At 30.9% G+C, this 14,550-nt stretch overlaps 2 protein-coding genes and 1 pseudogene across 3 annotated transcripts; all 3 read left to right on the plus strand.

The window, feature by feature from the left end:
- Positions 1-1,151: 1,151 nt before the first annotated feature.
- On the plus strand, positions 1,152-2,189 carry LOC149886472 (uncharacterized; annotated as a pseudogene).
- Positions 2,190-2,755: 566 nt separating this feature from the next.
- On the plus strand, positions 2,756-11,625 carry LOC149886473 (uncharacterized). Of its 2 annotated transcripts, XM_090092668.1 has the most exons (3): positions 2,756-2,865; positions 3,372-3,492; positions 5,415-11,625. In XM_090092668.1, exon 3 carries the CDS (start codon positions 6,036-6,038, stop codon positions 11,409-11,411), a length of 5,376 nt encoding a protein of 1,791 aa, XP_089948794.1. In that variant the 5' UTR covers positions 2,756-2,865; positions 3,372-3,492; positions 5,415-6,035; the 3' UTR covers positions 11,412-11,625. The 2 variants fall into 2 exon arrangements, 1 of the variants encoding a protein (XP_089948794.1); XR_016454019.1 differs by lacking the exons at positions 2,756-2,865; positions 5,415-11,625 and adding an exon at positions 3,908-5,370 and having other exon boundaries at positions 3,258-3,492.
- A 1,352-nt stretch (positions 11,626-12,977) lies between these two features.
- Positions 12,978-14,510, plus strand: LOC149886474 (uncharacterized). The gene has a single exon (XM_090094401.1). The coding sequence runs from the start codon at positions 12,978-12,980 to the stop codon at positions 14,508-14,510; it is 1,533 nt and encodes a 510-aa protein (XP_089950527.1).
- The last annotated feature ends 40 nt before the right edge of the window (positions 14,511-14,550 follow it).

Consider the following 14,550-nt stretch of genomic DNA (forward strand, 5'->3'; position numbering starts at 1 on the left):
AACAGTGTTTAACATTATTTTTTGTGCACTTTTTCCAAACTTTAACTTTTAAAAGATTTAAATAGTTTTGACTTTTAAAAGATTTAATTCATTTTAATTTTTAATTTTCAATGACCAGAGCACGCTTCTAGCGGTCCTGAGTATATGATTGATCATATTGAGGGCCCGTTAAGAAAACTTCCCCAGGGCCCCAAATTTCTCTCGGCGGCCCTGTATATATATATATATATATATATATATATATATATATATATATATATATATATATATATATATATATATATATATATATATATATATATATATATATATCTGTGTGTGTGATTAGTGAAAGACTTCTTCACTCAAGAGTGCTCAATAGCCCGCTGGCAACAGCAATTACATTGAAAATACAGCGAAGGATGAAAACTTTGTTGGTACTTAAGGTTTTATACCGTCGCACAGTGGGCCAGTAGGTGGACAAAATGGGAAAAATTTTAGTTGTCTAATCTTGAAAACCTATTTAATTTTAGTATCTACATATATTAGGAGAAATCTATTGATAATTTATTTATATTAAATCCCTTAGTTACCAGGACTCTAAGCATTTGAATATTGAGATAAAATAAAAAAAAAAATTATAAATCATAATATAATTCCTACAGAAATGCTTAAGGTGGTACATCCCCATTAATTTTGAAATTTTTTAGAAAAAATCAATTTTTTGAAAATTGGTTTTTTAAATTCAAAATTTTTCTTAGAACAATATTATTAATTTTTTTTTTAATAAATAAATAAGGAAGTGTGTAAAATTATGCGTTTTGTGGCCATAGTAAATTGAGAAGTCCGTAGCAACGCCATAGCAACGCATTTTAAAACAAAAAATGTAAACTTGCTCAAGCTTATAAACATCAATAACTCTTTTTTACTGCAGCTTGTTTATTTTGTGCCAGGTTTCTGTTGATGGTACCTGACAAAAGAGAGGCCATCAATCTTTAAATGGTATTGTCACTGCAATATCAAGAGAGAATGGAAAATGTCTTGATTCAATTTTGTTAACTAAGTTCTGCAAAGCTTGTAGTTATTGGAACAAAAAAAAGTCAACACCAGGTTATCAAAATTGGAAAATAAATCATGTTTGTGAAGCTAACCACAATAAATCATCAGGATCCATGGAAGCTTCTGGTGCTGTTTCCATTTTTCAACGGTCAATTGAACTGCATGGTTTGAGATATGAAGGATATATTGGAGACGGTGGCAGCTCAGCATATAATGATGTTGTTGCAAGTAATCCATATCCAGGTTTTGAAATAAACAGACTTCATTGTGTTGGACATTACCAAAAGAGACTTGGAAATTGTGCGCGTAACCTTAGAGTGACACTTAAAGGTCAGTCTCTTTCAGATGGAAAAAAAATAGATGGAAAAGGTCGACTGACAGATAAAGCCATAAATACGCTTCAAAATTATTTTGGTATGGCTATCCGTCAAAATGTGAATAACCTATATGCAATGAAAAAAGGTGCTTGGACTGTTTTATTTCACAACAGTGACATAAGTGAAGAGTCAGAGAGACACAAATTTTGCCCACGAACTAGAACTAGTTGGTGTTTGTGGCAGAGTAATAAAGTAACAGGTGAAACAACATACAAAACTAAATTAAGCTTACCATTAGCAATTAAAGCAGTACTTATGCCTATATTTACAGATTTGACAAATGAAACATTATTATCAAAATGTTTGCACGGACAAACTCAAAATAACAATGAAAGTCTGAATGCCTTAATATGGAAGAGATGTCCTAAAGATTTTTTTATTGGGAAAAAAGTTCTTATGATTAGTATGAACTCAGCTATTATAGGATTTAATTATTGAAGCACAGCAGTTGAAAAAGTAATTAGTGCTGGAGGTATCGAACCAAGTATATTTATGCAGGAAGGACTTCGTAAATTAGACTGCAACCGAATTAAAAAAATGAATCACAAATCAAGTGCTAAAGGTAAAATAAGGAGAAAACAGCTTAGAGCCATCAAAAAAGGTTACATAGATATTGAAAAAGAACTGGAAAAGGACCCACAATATAAAAGTGGAGGTTTTTAATTGGGCTCGTGCTTCTTTTCCTAATATAACGAACTTTTATTTTGTTTTTTGTGTTTTTCTCAAAATGTCATTTTTACCAAATACCTAAATTTTAAAACGCAATATTTTCAGTTTGGGACAATATGCTGACTTGAAATTTTCAGGGTGTTTTTGTTATAAATTGGCTTAGGTAATGAACCAAAACTACAAGTAAATATGATGTATAAGTATGTTTAAAATCTTTTTTTCTTGCTTTTTTTGTTAAAAATTTTCTTAAATATATAGAAAATTATTTTTAAAATGTTCTATGCATCTTTAATGCATGATTTTGGTTCATAACCTCTTCGTACCTTTTAGGAACATAGTGTGAAAATTTCAGAGTTAAAAGATATATAGAACTGGAGATATCTTGTTTTAAATTACACCCATATTTGGCAATTCGTATGGAATAAGTGAGGCAAAAGTTGAGCAATCGAGATTTCTTATTTAAAAAAAAAATCAACACACTTGTTTTAACTTGTGTATTGTAGTTTTAATTTTGTATTGATTATTTTAAGGAAATTTTTTAGAATGGGGGTGTACCACCTTAACGTTTAACGTTTAATGTTCAACGTCGTTTCGTCATTAGTTCCTAGGCTTTGAATTAGTTACTAGGCTTTGAAAGAGCGCTTTCTTGAAATGCACGCGGCCATTGGAGAAAGATATTTTGAGCGAGTTAAAACTTTTTTCCTTTTCGAATTTAATTATTAGTTTAGATATATTACATAAAGAATCATCTTAATCAATTATATATCATATTATAATTGAAGTAAGTATATGAAATAGTTATATATACATTTTTATCAGATAAAGTAGAAAGGATTAAAATTTTTATTAGATAAAGTAGAAAGGATTTAAAGTAGAAAGGATTTTAATTTTTTAAATCGTTTAGATTTTGTTTGTTTTAGTTTTTCTTTTAGCAGTTTTATTTTTATTATTTTATTTTTTAGAAAGAAAATAGGGGTATGCAGGCTTGGTCGGGAAAGGCGTGCGATCGCACTTTAATCTTGACCACGCATAAAATATTTATTTGCGACAACTTGGCCACGGCTCTTAAGATGTTTTCAGAACCTTTCAAAAGTATATGAAGCCGTGGGTAAGTTGTCGCAACAAAATATTGTATGCGTGGTCAAGATTAGAGTGCGATCGTACGCCTTTCCCGACCAAGCCTGGGTATGGATGTTATTTGAAGTTATACTAATGCTATTTCCATAAAAGGGTTATTAATACTTTGAAATTTCTGTGATGCTATTAACTATTTTTGTTCTTTTTTAGAAAATTTAGAAAAAAAAATTTAACTTTTGTGCCAACACTGACATGGCATGCCACATGTTATTGTATGTAAAGGTTAAACGTTGTTATGAAGATTACTGTTCTTATGAGAAAAAAAAAGAAGGTAAAGAGAATTGTTTGTAAATATATATTTTGTATCTTTTTAAATTTTCTTGCGTCATTTTTAGAATTTTTGTTTGCACACGTTTATTGTTTGCATATATGCTTTTTTGATATGTATGTGTATGTGGTAATAAGTGCTTTATAGTTGTTTTATCAATGTGTTTTTATAATAATGTAAAGTGTTTTTTTACTGTTTGTGTATGTGTTAATATGTGTTACATAATTGTTTTAAAAATGTGTTTAAATATGTATATAAGGTATTTATTTATTTTAGTATATATTCAACCTTATATACATATTTAAACACATTTATTGTGCTTATAGTTTTTACATATGTTTATATTATGTTCTTTCCGTGTTTTTAAAGTGCTGTGACTTGGTAAACATCTACCTGAAAATCAATTAGTGTATTTTAGAGAAGGAGCAGAAAATATGGCTTTAGATCGTGCAGCTCAGCATGATATGCACCTAATGGCATGGTTTAAGTTAAATACTGAAAATGAAAGAGCATATTGCTATTCGTATGTAGACATTCCTTATCACTTTATATTTGATGATAAACATTGTAAATGGAAGGTTAGATAAAGGGGTGGTAATAAGGTGATAGTAAGAATGTATAAAGTTAATCCAACTGGAGAATTGTTTTTTCTTAGACTGTTACTTTTGCAAGCAAAAGGAGCAACATCTTGGGAGGATGTGCATACTGTTAATGGTATTGTCCTTGAAACGTTTTGTGAAGCATGTGTTTTGAAAGGTCTGTTGTAAGATGACACTGAATGGCAGAATACTTTTTCTGAGGCGGTTTTAACACATATGCCAAAGAAAATTAGACAGTTGTTTTCAATTATTTTGACCTTTTGTGAATCTGACAATCCTTTACATCTCTGGAATACATACACATTTTTTATGATGGAAGATTTCATTCACCACTCAGTCCCACTTCTAATAGCTGAACAAGCTACTCTTCATCAAATTGAAAAGATTATTAATCAAATGTGTTATATAAAACCATATTTGTTTATAGTTGTATATATGTTTAAATTATGTTGTTTCCATGTTTTCAAAGTGGTGTGATTTGGCATTATGTTGAGCAAGATTGATAACCTTGCCAGCCAAGCGATGTACTTATAGCAGAGTTGTGACTTGGCAGCATTTAGTGCCAGGCGGAGTTACTGCTTTGGAGCTAGGTTGTGTTGTCTAGCCTTTTTTAATTATTCTCAAAACACATAATAATGTCTGTTAATGTTTAGCGTAATGTGTATGAGAGTATGCAACCTTGATCTTTAAATCTAGGGTGTTTTCATGTCCTAAATTTGAAGTAATTGAATAACTAATATTGAACATAAAAACAAATATATATTTTTATGTATTTATGTGTTTAGTTAAAAGTTAAATATAGTTAACTTTAAATTGGTTTTCTAATTTTGCCTTTCATATTTTAATTTGGTTTGTTATTTTTGCTGGATTTTAGGATCAAGGATGTAAATATTCTATTGTTATGTGTTATTGTTGTGATGTTTTGTGTTGGTATTCATTTTTTACAATAGACACCTTCATGCTGGTGACTATTGTAAAAAATGAATAATAGGTTGTTTCATTATTTATACTTACTGCTTTTATTTATATACTGAAAGCCAAGACAACATTATGCTAAAAATGCAATTTATATCTTTTGGTTTTTGTTTTTTTTTACATATATATAGTAATTGGTTTTTTTTTTATATATATATAGTATTGTTAATCCTTTTTTACTTCGAAACAGATTTTATTGTTACATTTTCGATAAATGTTTATATTAACTGCCATGTCAAAATGGGTTACTATAAATAGGTAAATCAATTTTCAGTTTTTATGTGGTGTTTTATTTTTATTTTTGTTGTTGTTGTAATTATAGTATCATAATTCCTTTTTTTTTTTCTTTAGGATTAACGATTGATGCATTTATACAAGTTATAAAAAGAAACCTAATTTCCTTTTATTGTAAATTTTGGTCAGTTAAAATGATATAAATGTATGCAATTAGTGCAATTTTTTAAAATATTTCTCTATTTTAAGCCTAATAATTTGCTGTACGTAATTTAGGGAATCTTTTTAAATGGGTGGTGAATATTGTAGTTTAGCGCAATTTTCAAATATCGAGTTAATTAAATTTTATAAGGTTTTTAACTAATTAATTAGCTTAGTTTGCATTTGCAACACTTTTGAGGAAAGAAAAAATTCTTATGTATTGTGAAATCTGGTACGGTGGAGTTTTCCCGCCACGGCGCTCCTCCGTGCCTCATGGCAAATCCCTCTTGTTGTATTATATAGTTTTAGTTGAAAATAAAGAGTATTAGCTGGAAAGACGTGTCTATATAAAAATTGAAAGTCTTTTCCCTGTCTTAAAATAGTTTATATTTTAAATTGGCGCCCGATGAGTTGAAAGTTGTTGCTTTATTGAGTTAGTTTAGTTCTTGTTTACATCGAGTTTGTTTAAACATCAACAAAGTTGTTTGACATAAGTTATAATTTCAGAGATTGTTTTGACATTCATACTCATTTATTATGGCAGCCTTAAATAGGAAAATATCGCGAAGAGCGGGTCTACAAAACGACATAAACGAAATTAATGAGGAAATTGAAACGAACTTGTTAAATAATGGTGATAATAATTTAGTCATTCTAAGAGGATTGAGGAACTCATTAAGTAGCAGTTTAATAGAACTTAGAGAAGTCGAGGAAGAAATTATTAATTTAAAGGAGCCAGACGACATTGCTGAATTCGTCATTCAGTCCAAAAGATTTGTACGTCATTCTAATCAACTTCTTGCACAAATTGATTACAAAATAAATTTTCAAAAAGTGTCACCCAATTCTCAATCTGTTAGTTCACAAAGCATCTCATTTAACTGTAAATTGCCTAAATTAGAAATACAAACCTTTGATGGAAACCCTCTAAAATGGTATTCATTTTGGGACCAATTTAATGCCACCATTAATCAAAATGATTCCTTAAGTGAAATAGATAAATTTTCATATTTAAAAAAATATTTGCTTCATGCTCCTCTATCAGCCATATCAGGTTTAACATTATCAAATGAAAACTATAAAGAAGCAATTGATATTTTAAAGCAACGATATGCAGACCCTCAAGTGCAAATTACTGCACACATGAAAACCTTGTTAAAAGTTCGTCCTGTGACATCAATGGATAATCTTGAACAATTGAGGAAGCTTTATAACGAGATTGAAATCTGTATCAGAAATCTAAATTCATTAAAAATGGACATTACTTCATATGGTTGTCTATTTATACCTATTCTTAATGAAAGAATACCTGAAGAGTTAAAAATCCTTATTTCAAGAAGGTTTGGTAATAATATTTGGTCGTTAGAAAAAATGTTGGAATTTTTTAATGAAGAACTTTTAGTTAAAGAAAGATGTCAAAGTCTTCATGGACAGAAAGAACAGAAACGAAATAATGTGAATGGAAACATTCAATTTACTACACAAAACTTACATGCCCAAGGAGGTCAAGATTATAATAAGTGTTTGTATTGTCAAGGTAACCATTCCTCTACTAAATGTCGTGTAGTCACCAATATTGAAGCTCGTGTAGCCACTCTAAGAAAGTTAGCAAGGTGTTTTGTTTGTCTACGAAGTGGTCATATAAGCAAAAATTGTAGTAGTAATTTTGTATGCAATAAATGTGGTAAACGCCATCATATCTCAATCTGTCAAAAGGACAGTGATCAAAGTAAATATAAAAACCCAAAAAATCAAGAAGCAAAAGAAACTAATGCAACTCACACATGGTCAAACAACAGCAATGCTGTACTTCTTCAGACTGCCACAACTCAAGTTTCAGATTGTCAAAATTCTCAATCAAAAAAAGCGTGTTTAATGTTTGACAGTGGAAGTCAGTTTTCTTACATAACTGAAGAGTTTAGAAATGCCTTAAAACTAAAAACTTTACGAAAAGAGAGGCTCATTATTAATACCTTTGGAAACTCAGTTGGTCAAGTAAAAGAGTTAGATGTAATTCAACTTTATGTGAAACACAAGATTAACAAAGGGTGGACATATTTAGAAGCATTATGTATCCCAGAGATTTGCACCCCTATTAAAAGGCAAAATATTGCAGAAGCCGTCAATAATTATAAACATTTGAAACATTTAGCACTAGCAAACAATAAATTTAATACCACAATGAGTATTGATATTTTAGTTGGAATTGACTTTTACTATTCCTTTATCACTGGTGAAGTAGTTCGTGGTTCTGATGGTCCGATTGCCATTAAATCATCATTAGGCTGGATTTTGGCAGGCCAAAGCAAGTTATCAATTCCAATTGACTCAAATAAACATTTTAACAGTCATTCCATGAAGTGCAGTGTTCTTCCTTTACGTAGTAATGTTGATAGTGAATTAAAAAACCAATTAGAAAAATTTTGGGAGCTTGAGTCCATTGGTGAGTTTAAGGACAGTGTTATGCATCAATTTGAAAAAGATATAAAATTTAATGGTAAAAGATACGTCACAAAATTACCCTTTAGACCAGACCATGTAATGCTGCCTGATAATTTTAACATAGCAAAGAAACGTTTAGAAAACCTGTATAAAAGGTTAAAATCGAATGAAAAGTTGTTAAATGACTATAATAAGATATTCATACAATATGAGAAAGATGGTATAATAGAAAGGGTTACAGGTGATGAAATTATAAAACCACCTGGATCAGTATGTTATCTTCCACATCATCCTGTTGTTAGAGAAGAAAAAGAAACAACAAAAATGCGTGCTGTTTTTGATGCTTCATGTGCTGTAAATTTTCCTTCATTAAATGATATTTTATACCCTGGTCCAAACTTACTCTCAAAGATATTTGACATTCTTATTAGATTTCGCTTGAATGTTTTTGGTATTACGTCTGATATCAAGCAAGCCTTTTTGAATATAGAAATTGTTCCTGAACATAGAGATTTTGTTCGTTTACTTTGGTTCAGTAATTTAAGTCATGATGGTCAATTAGTTATTTATCGATTTACTCGTGTTGTGTTTGGTCTTACTTCAAGTCCATTTATTTTAAATGGAACAATACAGCATCATCTCAATAAGTTTTTGTGTTCTAACCCCGAATTTGTTAAAAAGATCTTACCTGATTGGTATGTGGATGACTTAGTTTGTGGGTGTGACAGTTTAAGTGATGGTATACAGTTTTATCATACAGCAAAAGATATTATGCTAAAAGGAGGTTTAGAACTTAGGAAATGGACAACAAATAATTTAGAATTACAAAGCCACATTAATAACATTGAAGGAATTAACGTTGATAATGATGAATACAGTAAATATGATAAAGTCAATATAAATACTCCATTGAATAATAAAATGATTTTGGGAAATGGTTGGGACATTAAAAATGACCAGTTTGTGTTTAAGTTTCAATCACTTTTAGAAAAAGAGAAGTTGTTACCCAAGACGAAAAGAAACATTTTACGTTTGGCTGCATCAATCTACGATCCTCTTGGGCTCATATCACCAATTACTACTCGTGTTAAAACTATATTTCAAATACTTTGTAAGGATAAACTGGAATGGGATGAGGAGATTCCTGATAGCGTCAAGTTTCTATGGGAGTCCTTTGTATTACAGCTTTCAAAAATTCAGCATATATGCTTTCCACGATACGCTATAAGAGAAATTAAAGAAGATATTATATCAATAGAGTTACATGCCTTTTCAGACAGTTCAACCCAAGCATACGCTTCTGTTATTTATATTCGTGCTATATCAAGAGCATCAATAAAAACCTGCTTACTAACCTCAAAAACTAAAGTTGCACCACTTAAACCCTTGTCCATCCCGCGATTAGAACTGTTAGGTTGTCATTTGTCATCCAAACTCATGAAACAGGTCAGACATTCCATTGGCGATAAGGTTATTGTATCAAAAATTGTAGCATGGTCAGATTCTTTAGTCGCATTACATTGGATAAAAGGTAGATCATGTTGTTGGAAACCATGGGTAGAAAATAGAGTAGTAAAAATTAGGGAGATAATTGGTTGTGATAGTTGGCACTTTGTTCAGGGTGAAATTAATCCAGCTGACATTCCTACTCGTCCTGATGATTTGTCTCATTGTAAAAGCAGTAGATGGGTGGATGGCCCAGAATTTCTTAGGGAGGAAAGTGTCATTTTTCCAATGTTTGAGTTTGATAAGAATCATTTAATAGGAGAAGCTGATAAAGAATGTAGTAAGCATGGTAAAATAGTTGATTCAGAGGTAGTTAGCAATTTGTCTTCGTGTACTTTGTTTTGTGGGGAAGTTGTCCTCAAAAACATAATTGATATAAACAGGTATAGCTCTCTACAACATTTAGTTAGAGTCACCGCATATGTTTTACGTTTTGCAAAAAAATTGTTAAAGAACATTAGAAATATTAATGACAATAGCTTAACATGTGATACACTGACAGTTGATGAGTACAATTATGGTTTACATCTATGGGTTAAAGAACATCAAAATGAGATTTGTAAGGATGAAAAATTTAATAAAGTAAGAACTGCATTTAATTTGTTTGAGGACCAATATGGTTTATTACGACTAAAAGGACGTTATTGTAACAGTGAAGTTTTAAATTTTGATCAAAAGCACCCTATCCTTTTGCTGAAAAGCAGTTATTTGTGTTATCTTGTAATTCAAGAGGCCCACAAAAGGGTATTCCATCAAGGCGTCGAAAGCACCCTTAATGAAGTACGAAAATTATTTTGGATCACCCAAGGTAGGAAGACTGTTAAATCAGTGTTACACAAATGCTACATCTGTAAATTCTTCCAAGGACGAACAATAAAAAAAAAGGGTGAACCTGATCTTCCAGAATTCCGAATACAATCAACCAGGAGCTTTAAATATACTGGACTTGATTATGCTGGTCCATTGTTTATAAAGGAAGATAATGAAAGAGCTAATGTGTTAAAGGTGTATGTATTATTATTGACTTGTGCAACAACTAGAGCAATTCATTTAGAGTTAACAAATGATCTTCAGACACCTTCATTTTTAAGAGCTTTGAGAAGATTCATATCCAGAAGAGGAAGTCCTGAACTTTTAATAAGCGATAATGCAAAAACCTTCAAGGCAAAACCTGTGCGTGAATTTATGTTAAATAGAGGCATCCGACAACAATTTATTCTTTCTGCTTCACCCTGGTGGGGTGGGTTTTATGAGCGATTAGTACGTTCTGTAAAACTTTGTCTCAAGAAAACCTTATGCAAAGAAATAGTTTCATATGATGAGTTGTTGTCAGTTTTATGTGAAGTTGAGTATTCAATTAATCAGCGACCGTTAGTTTATGTTAGTGATGAGGACTTGTGTGAATCATTAACTCCATTCCATCTAATGTTTGGTGCTGACATTTCTCGTAGAGAGTGTATAATATCAGATAATGTACCAATCTGTTCATATCCACAAGACTGCTCCAATCGAACAAAATATATTAGAAAACTGTTTGAAAGTATTTGGAATAGATTTTATAATAGTTACCTGAACGAACTGAGACAACATAATTTGTACAGGAAAGAATGCAATGCCTCAAATAACTGCCAATTATCCAAAGGTGACATTGTATTAATCAAAGGTGAAAACAAAATTCCCCGTGGACAATGGAGGATTGGAAAAATTGAAAAGTTAATCACTGGTCGAGATGGAGTTGTACGAGGAGCAGAGTTAGCCGTTATTTCTAAGGAGAAAAAATGTACGAAAACTGTTAGGCCTTTACAGAAATTAATTCCTCTAGAAGTTAGTACAACACAAAATGTTGAAGAGTTAACACAAGAAAATGAATCTGAAAATACCAAACAATTTGGAGCTACTCGTCCGAAGCGTAGAGCAGCACTTGTCGGAGAAGAAACTAGAAGAATCTTTGAACAACTTTATTAAAACGAAATTTTTTCTTACATAATAGTTTGTTGGTTATATTTGTATTGTTGACTACAAGGGCTGTAGTCAACGGGGGGAGTATGTGAAATCTGGTACGGTGGAGTTTTCCCGCCACGGCGCTCCTCCGTGCCTCATGGCAAATCCCTCTTGTTGTATTATATAGTTTTAGTTGAAAATAAAGAGTATTAGCTGGAAAGACGTGTCTATATAAAAATTGAAAGTCTTTTCCCTGTCTTAAAATAGTTTATATTTTAAATGTATGTTAAATTCTTATAAATATTAAAAAGAAAAAATTCTTATACACGTAAATTATTGTTTTACATTTCGGTTTTCTGGTAAAAGGTCTTCATTAAAAACTTGACTACTCTTAATAAAAATATTCTCCTGACCACCATTAAGGCAAAAACGGGGAAGGGAGGTCCTTTATTAGTGTCAAAATATTTAAGAGAATTAAATTTCGAGTAACAAAAGAAATTTTTAGTAAATGGTAGCAAATTACCGTTTATTAAAAACTGTTGAAACAAAGAGGCCATATATAAAAATGGTCAGATTAGTGCCATATATAGTAATGGTCAGTTATTTTTAATAAATTTATTTGGTTGTGTGCATTTAACGTTTTAAAGACAATTTCCTGTTTTAAAGAAAAATGTATCAAGGGGATACCAAAAAATTAATAAATCATGTATAACTTACGTTCGCTTAATATTGATCTTATTAATTTAAGTTCATGTTATAAAAAATATAACAAGAATATAGCGTTACTTTTTCGTCAATTTAAAGCATGATAAAGTGTTATTATTTTGTGTTAGTAACTAAAAACATGTTGTACTTAGTATCGAGGAAAATGGTTCTGCCTTACACTGATATGATCTATGTCAGTTGTAAATTACTCAATGTTAAATAATTGGTAAATTATTTCACCTCCGCATACTTTTTATTTTAATTTTACAGATGGTTCAATTTTTTCAATTTGAATGCGTTTTTCTGAAAGGGTATCAGTTAAGGTTTCGCAAGTTTAAATAGTGGAAAACAGCCGCTGTAAATTAAGTGACAGACCGACCATAACCCGTATTACGGGTTGCTTTTTGCTAGTAACTAATAATTACCACAATTTGCCATGTGTTGTCTTATATTTATTTGAGCTATATGATGCTTCAATCGAGTTTTAATTGATTGCTCGTCCCCTTAAATCCCCGTTCAGATTTTATGTAAGTTTTAACTTGGTTGCTATGGCACTAAATTTTGCATAGCAACAACTCATTTTTACATTAACGTTGTTTTAACAGAATTTTACTTGCGCTAAATACACAATATTGGGGGTATGTATTAAAATGAGATTCAGAATTCTTATGAGGTTAACTTTTTTTGGTTACTATGGATACCTTACTTTGCATAACATAGCAACAACATATTTTCGGTAGTTGTTAGTAATTTAATTACTTTTAATTTTAATTACTAACACTTGTAGTAACTTAATTACTAACAAGTATTAGTAGTCCAGGCGGCATATATATTATAACATTTTACTTTTAAATACAAAATACTTGTTACAATAATTATTTAGATATGGTTTTGTTAAACTTAGACATTCATAATTTTCTCCAAAAAAGCAATCTTAGTATTTCAAAACAAAATATTACTGAAGATATATTAAAATTTATTCAGCCAAAATTTGCTGATTTTAAAGACGTTGATTTTAGACATGCTGTTCAACGATTTGTTTACTTGTATAAAAAAAAGTGGAAATCTGCAAACTATACTGTGAAAAATTTTGAAAAGAAGTTTGTGAACTGGCTTAATGAATATTTAATTGTCAGAAAAAAAGACAATGAACCAACTGCAAGTAGACGTGGTCGAAAACCAGTTGCATTTGATAATAGTTCTAATAAAACTAAAAAACGGCGTGTATCTTGTTTAATTGAATCTCATTCATCTAATGAATTATTTTTTGCTGCTAATAAAAAGTTTAGAGATGAATCTGTTGTTATTGCTGCCAAGAATGTTTTAAATATATCAAATACAGATAAAGCAACTAAATATTCAGCAGACGAAGCACTGGCTTTAATAATTGATGCAAGTCTGACAAAAGCTTCCTATCAATTGATTAGAAGCGGAGCCTTGGAGAAAGAATATAACATCTACCCCGCTTACAATGATGTCAGAGATGCAAAATTGAAATGTTATCCTGCAAACATAACAGTGGAGGACTATTCAGCTTCAGTTCCTTTAAAAGATTTAATGATTCATACTTTGCAAAGAATCTGTGCAGTTCAGGAACCTGTACTAAGGCACTTGATATTGAACGACAAAGCAATAAAAACAATGACACTAACGTGTAAGGCTGGTTTTGATGGTGCTACTGGCCAAAGCATTTATAAACAAGTTTTATCAGAACCCGACATTAACAGAGATTTAAAGCGTGAAGAATCATTATTTATTACTTGTCTTGTCCCATTGGATTTGACTGGATTTAACAACAGCAACGAAAAGGTGCCTATTTGGAGAAATCAAAAGTCGTCCTCAAGAGCCTATTGTAGACCCATAAGATTTGCATACAAAATGGAATCCAAGGAATCTGTGATTGAAGAAGATCAGTACATTAAAAGTGAGATAGAAAGCTTGGGTATGATTTTATTAGAGGTTTGCGGATCTTCTATTGAAGTGAATTGTATTATTGAACTTACAATGATTGATGGGAAGGTTCAAACAATATTATCTGAAAAAAATAACTCATACCAATGCTGTTCAGTGTGTGGTGTCTCTCCAAAATATATGAATAGTCTTGATATCCTTAATATAGATTATACTAACAGAGAGTTCAAATATGGTCTTTCCAGTCTTCATGCATGGATTCGATTTTTTGAGATGTTATTGCACATTGCATATAAAAAAGAAACAAGAAAGTGGCAAGCAAGATCTAAAGAAAACAAAGAAAAAGCATCTGTAGCTAAACAAAAGATTCAGACTGATTTTATGAACAAAATGGGATTTGTTGTTGATTTCCCTAAAAGTGGTGGTTCTGGAACAAGCAATGATGGCAATACCTCAAGGCGTGCTTTTGCAGCATATGAACAAACAGCTGAAATTCTGGGTTATTGATCGAAACCTTATATTCAGATTTTACATTATCTTGGTAACG

Source organism: Hydra viridissima, unplaced genomic scaffold, assembly GCF_058129835.1.
Source record: "Hydra viridissima isolate aposymbiotic clone 2 unplaced genomic scaffold, HvirCarnegie_v1 scaffold_7, whole genome shotgun sequence".
Lineage (NCBI taxonomy): Eukaryota > Metazoa > Cnidaria > Hydrozoa > Anthoathecata > Hydridae > Hydra > Hydra viridissima.

What these genes read in the sequence shown, in the direction of transcription:
- LOC149886474 (XM_090094401.1), top strand. Translation starts at nt 12,978, where the DNA reads ATGGTTTTGTTAAACTTAGACATTCATAATTTTCTCCAAAAAAGCAAT.
- LOC149886473 (XM_090092668.1), top strand. Translation starts at nt 6,036, where the DNA reads ATGGCAGCCTTAAATAGGAAAATATCGCGAAGAGCGGGTCTACAAAAC.